At 41.4% G+C, this 5,766-nt stretch overlaps 1 protein-coding gene across 1 annotated transcript; it reads right to left on the bottom strand.

Moving 5' to 3' along the window:
• Positions 1-778: 778 nt before the first annotated feature.
• LOC110065329 (uncharacterized) lies at positions 779-5,090 on the bottom strand. The gene is made up of 3 exons (XM_089289756.1): positions 4,628-5,090; positions 2,638-2,837; positions 779-1,866 (listed from the first exon to the last, which is right to left on the bottom strand). The coding sequence occupies exons 1-3, from the start codon at positions 4,832-4,834 to the stop codon at positions 1,185-1,187; spliced, it is 1,089 nt and encodes a 362-aa protein (XP_089145882.1). The 5' UTR covers positions 4,835-5,090; the 3' UTR covers positions 779-1,184.
• Between the last annotated feature and the right edge of the window lie 676 nt (positions 5,091-5,766).

Raw genomic sequence — 5,766 nt, 5'->3', positions numbered from 1 at the left:
TTACTGTCTGAGTTTTTTATGAGTTTGCAAAATGTGCAGAGAAAGATTTCTGTCTCTAATTGGTTGTACGTTCGTTGTAATTAGTTGTTAGTGCGCTTTTTTTATAACTTTTGAAATAAACATTCCTTGCTTTGCTTTTTTTTAAAGTTTTCCAAAGTCTCCATATATTTATGGTACGGCGAGACCCAAAACATTGTTAGCTAAGGAATCAAACAGGTTGTGTTCCGTTGCTGAGCACAAGTGCGGAAATCAAGTTAGTTTTATAAGCTATTTTTTTGTACTTCCACTAATTACAGTGTAATTGAAGCATGCCACATGGCTTGGCTAGACCTCAGAGTTTTTGAAATGGCTTTTCGATCAAGCTTAACGATAAACAACAACCAAAAATTATACACAGCTCTTCAATTGTTTCGTGTCCATGATTGATAAGCAATTATACAAATTGTAACCCGACAAGACGCCAGCAAAAAACAAACAAAATAGACGAGTAAGCGCACAAAGGCAAACACACGTTTTGTGAGCCTTCTATTGAGTCACGTGCTTTCACTTGTTGATTTCACGTTTATTTCATGACAACGCCGAAGAAAGAAAACGGAACGCGAAAAGATTAGCAATGATGTAATTGTTGTTTAATCTGTATCCAAAAAGATAAGCCTTGCAAATCTTACATTTATGCACCGGTATACCGAAAAATATAAGTGACTCGTGGGATATTCTATGGTATAACACTCGAAAACTATTATGTAGTGACCCTATCAAAACAAGCAGAGACGAGTAGTTAAAAAAAGAACATTTATTAGCGTCCTTTAATCGAATTTAAATAAAATGCACGATTTTGATTCTGAGCGAAATAGCATCATTATTGGTTCATTTACTTCCTAGCATTCATTCAGTGAAACGAGCTCTTTTTGCCACGCACTGACATCTGTTTAGATTTACTAGGTATTCATTATAAAACCCTCAACCTGTCCAAGGCATTTTCCCTCTGTATGTTTTTCCTGCTTTCACCGTATTTCTTGTACATTTAAAAAGCACACCCTTTAAAATTCTCGAACTTACAAAATGTTTGTGACAACTGAGCCAGATTAAGGAGTCATTGTAGCTTTACTACGACAGTGGTAGCTTTATATTCCTTCGTTCGGCTTTGAGTTCTATCTGAGACACCTTCCTTGCCTCAAAGATTTTCACTTCACAACAGTTGAAACAGTTTTCGCTGCTCGAGACCTGTTTGGCCGTAAACCTTCAGTTCTTTGACCCTTTCTTCGCTTAGAAGCAGAAATTCTCTCGAGCGGAATTAACTCAAGTTTTCTATCAAAGTCACTATCGTGATGTTCCGCGGGTCCTTTGGAAGCAAACAATGGCGCTCCATCGAAAGAATCGTATTCCGTTTTAGATCGAACAACAATAGATGACTCCGTCATGGGGACAGGGGTGGGGCGGAGTGATTGTGTTGCGCGTATTTGTTCCACAGCCTTTCTTTCCGCAGTAGGGATGGGTCCGTACATAGTTGCTACATCAGGAATCCCTCTCGCGGCAAGCCATCTTTTAAAAGCAAGTTGACTCTCATGTTTGCCCTCAGCCAGTCGTATGAGGCTTAGTTTTTGCATTTCCTCCTCGAGTTGCTTAGATTCTTGCTCTTTCTGGAGTCTTTCGTTCAAGTGCTGCTGTTTATCTAAGTACCACTGCTGATCAGCGAGGATGCGCGCGCATTCCCTGTGGCCCCACACACGAGCTAATGCCATGGGCGTGTGACCGTTTCCATCAACAGCGTTAATGATCGCCCCACATTTGATCAACTCCTGCAGACATTTAACATGTCCCTCACTTGCTGCCTGGTGCACTGGAGTTATTCCTGAATGTGTAGGCCTGAGAAAAATGAAATGACTATATATATGGCTTCCTACTAAATCGCGATTGGCTGTCCCTGAAGTTCCCTCAGGGGTTATAAGTATGTGTGGTGTCAAAGGGTATGGCTTTTGAGCCATTTTAGTCTCAAGTAGGGTAAAGATCTTAGCCATTTTTAATTTGAGATAGGGTATGGTTTGCACACTCTGGTCTTGAATTAGTTCTGTTTGGTATGAATTGGGTATGTTTTTAGAATTTTAAGTTCTGAAAAAAGGGGATTGCATTTTGAATCAGGTCTGAAACAGGGCAGGGAAAATCACACATTTTGGTCCGAAATAAAGTATGGGTTTCCAGATGCACACAGCACATCCCATCCAATTCTTCCAGTGGGGCCTACTTCCCTATATTTATCAATATATTTTTTTGAGAGAGAGAGAGATTACCAGAAAATAATCTGTAATACAGACACAGGGGGCAGAGAGGAGAATCCTCATTACAGTGATATCTGTATTAAAGAGGTAAAGACTATATGTCAGTACAAATTCTGGTTTCTCTGGGACTAAGTGAGCTGTCTGTAACATAGAAGTGTCCATATGGAGATGTCTTAAAGGAGACATCCTACTGTACATAAATATATACAATATACATGTAAGAAGACTGCTGTGTGCCTCTTCCTTTCACCCAAGAAAAGCTTGTTTAAGTTGGTAATACATGTATTATGTAATTTGTTCCAAAACATTCAAGTATGTAGCACAAGACATATCACCATTCGGTCTAGTCACCACAGCTTACCTTGAAGGATCTGCGCCTATCCCCAAGAGGTAACGCATACACCTCAGTCCTCTCTTCTTAGTGGATTTGTTGATTGCTAAGTGAAGGGGTGTCCAACCAGACGCACTCTCGAAATTCACATCTACTTTATACCTTTCTATCATTACTCTGAGACACTCAAGTTGACCATTCTGGGCTGCCAGATGAATTGGAGCAAGGCCCTATGGAACAGTCATGAGCATGTTACCCAACCTGTAGATGATCGCATTTTCCCATGGTCTTCTTTCAGACCAGCAATGATGTCACAAAATGTTTTAACTCACTACTGTATGGGCAAAAGATCCCAAAATCTATCACATCCTCTTCTCGATAATTTGACCCCAGCTCCCTGACACATTGGTAACAGGAGCCAAGCCAAGCCAAGCGGTTTGTCTTATCATGCCGACCAGGTCAACCCAAGGTCAACCCAAACCTTGCTTCCATGCAGAGGCTAAGTTGCAATTCACTGTGTAAGGCTTGCACGGTATTGTGAAATCTGGGTAGAATGTACAGCCGCCATCTTTTTTCCTACTTGGGATTGAAACTTCCTCGTAACCCCTACACCCACCCCCCCCCCCCCCGGCAAATGACATTTTTAATTTTCAGTCAGTCAAATTCCCATTATTTTTCGCCGGCAATTAAAGGAGGTGTTCAAATGCCCCATTTTAGGGCTGTGACTAAAAGTGAGACGGGGACTCGGGGACTGGGACGTGGGACTTGGGACTCGGGGACATGGGATGTGGGACGTGGGGATGTGGGGACGTCGGGACTCAGGGACGCGGGGACTCTGGGACGTGGGGACGTGGGGACTCGGGGACGTCGGGACTCGGGGACGTGCGGGGACTCGAGGACGTGGGACGTAGGGACTTGAGGACCAATGGTTTTTCTGAAGTAAACATCAGTGTCAAAATTAGCAAGGATACCGCACAGGTGTTCAAGGATTGACAAGAAAACACAGTTGCTTGCCAGGAAAGTCCTCCATGGCTGCCCACGAGGTTTAAGGTGGCTCCATAGGGTAATCATTTCATCGTTTATGTTTTGAATGCCGTTTTTGAATTCGTTTTTACACCCAGTCCTCTCAAACTTATTACATGTAACAAGCAATGATTACATGTAAATAGTGTCTTACTATTATCTCAATTAAAATTATGGGTTTTAGTCTTGACTTATAATTTGTCCAAACAAATGTGTTTTTACTCTTTTATGGCTTTATTTGTGATTTTCTTGAATTTCCTTCGGTGAAATCTTCCAAAATTTTTACAGCATATCGCATCCTGCAGGATACGAATTTTAAACACGAAAAAAGTAGGGTTTGGAGAGGCAGGTTTTTTTTAGTTTTTGCAAATTATGTCTTTTACCGCTGCAAAAAAAAAACTGGTCTTATAGATTTCCTAAAAAACGAGCCCTATGTCCCATGTCCTCGAGTCCCTGCGCGTCCCCAAGTCCCGACGTCCTTGCGTCCCACTTTCCCGAGTCCCCACGTCCCCACATCCCCGCGTCCCCAAGTCCCAAGTCCCAAGTCCTACGTTCCAGTCCCCAAGTCCCCGTCCCACTTTTAGTCACAGCCCCATTTTAGAGCCATATGCGAACAAATGTCCTAAGTCCTGAAACTGCTCACAGCAGGGGATATTTAAAATTGGAAAGAAAGCAACTTTTGTTATCATTTACACTGTACATCATGAATACACTGTGGTAAGAAACAAACAAATGGCAAGAAACTTGTGTAATAAAACGAGCGTAACGTTAATTAGACTCGCGTGCGCGCTGTGGAGTTACAATCGGGCGAACGTTTTCGCCATAACTTGTTACAATTCTGCGTGCGTGTGATCTCCGGAACTTTAGAGATGACGATCGAGTCTAAATTAATCGTTTTTACTCAATGGTGAATACGCGCAGCTAAAACTATGCAAAATCTAAGCAAATTTCAATGTCAATTCAAGTGGTTTACAGAACATTGGATAGCTCTACTTACGTGTTCTTTGGAAACAGAATACGCTTTCCGCGTGTCGTAGAGGCTTTGCTGAAGCCATGTAACATCGCCGATCGCTGAAGCCATGAAAACATCGTCATCTATGTTTTTCTGGATTTTTATGGATTGTCTTCGCCGCCGTCGCTGCACTACTTCGCTCGGTTTAGATCTCGCTTGAGTTACCGAATAACCACGGTGGACCGCGGCCATTTTGATGACTTGGAATCTCGTTGCTAAGTGTTGCTAACGTCAACCGGTGGAAATTTGATACTGGACTGAACTGAACTGAAGATATACGGAACTCGGATTAAGTTAGCCGAGGGCGCTAACACTATAAGAACAGTTCCTGAAAAAAAGCAGCATTGCTTTGCCAATTCCAAATAGCCTGGTATGCAGGCGATCTTTTAAAGTGCCTATGAAGTAAAAAATAATTGCTACTTATTCAAAAGGTTTTTCAAAGTAAAGAAGAATGGCGTTTTCCTTTTCGGAATATCTTTTTTAATTTTAGATATATTTACGTTTTTGTAAGGAAAGTGATGACATCATAGGTGGTTCCACTAAAACAGCACAACACTCAATCGAGAATAACTCTAGAAATATTAAAGCAGTGTTCTTTAAACTTGGCACCAGAAATGCACATCACAAAAGAAACATGACACCTGTCGTGCCATTGCCATGACAACAGTTATTATGCTGGTTCTGTTTTAATTAAGACTAAAATTTCCAGATTTTATCTTAAACAAGGATCATCCTCTTCCCCCAATCTAATGGGGAGAGTTAAGACAATATGGGAACCATGTTTGTTCCGAGCAAGACCCTCTGTCCCACTTTAAGAGGTTGCAAATGGGGATATTTGGTTTTTCACAGAAAGACAGGAGCCAAGAGTGTTGCCATGGAAAAAGCATAGTAGGTTTCATTCTATTTCTTTTGCGATGTACATTGCTGGTGCCGAGTTTGAAGAACACTGCTGTAATATTTCTAGAGTTATTCTGGATTGAGTGTTGTGCTGTTTAGAGGAACCACCTATGATGTCATCAATTTCCTCATTAGCATAATACAAAAATGTGAATATCTCTAAAACGAAAAAAGATATGCCAAAAAGGAAAATGCCATTCTAATTTACTTTGAAAAGCCTTTCAAAT

The sequence above is a fragment of the Orbicella faveolata genome, unplaced genomic scaffold (genome assembly GCF_042242905.1).
Source record: "Orbicella faveolata isolate gen_17 unplaced genomic scaffold, um_ofav_v1 contig_1, whole genome shotgun sequence".
Taxonomy (NCBI): domain Eukaryota; kingdom Metazoa; phylum Cnidaria; class Anthozoa; order Scleractinia; family Merulinidae; genus Orbicella; species Orbicella faveolata.
Note: the sequence above shows the minus strand (reverse complement) of the source record. Positions and strands in the feature narration are given on the sequence as shown.

Excerpts from the sequence above, each read along its gene's own strand:
- LOC110065329 (XM_089289756.1), bottom strand. The coding sequence starts at position 4,834 with ATGGCCGCGGTCCACCGTGGTTATTCGGTAACTCAAGCGAGATCTAAA. Across the intron at positions 2,838-4,627 it reads ATTCTGTTTCCAAAGAACAC|GGCCTTGCTCCAATTCATCT; the intron begins GTAAGTAGAGCT and ends ACTGTTCCATAG. Across the intron at positions 1,867-2,637 it reads ATAGGCGCAGATCCTTCAAG|GCCTACACATTCAGGAATAA; the intron begins GTAAGCTGTGGT and ends CATTTTTCTCAG.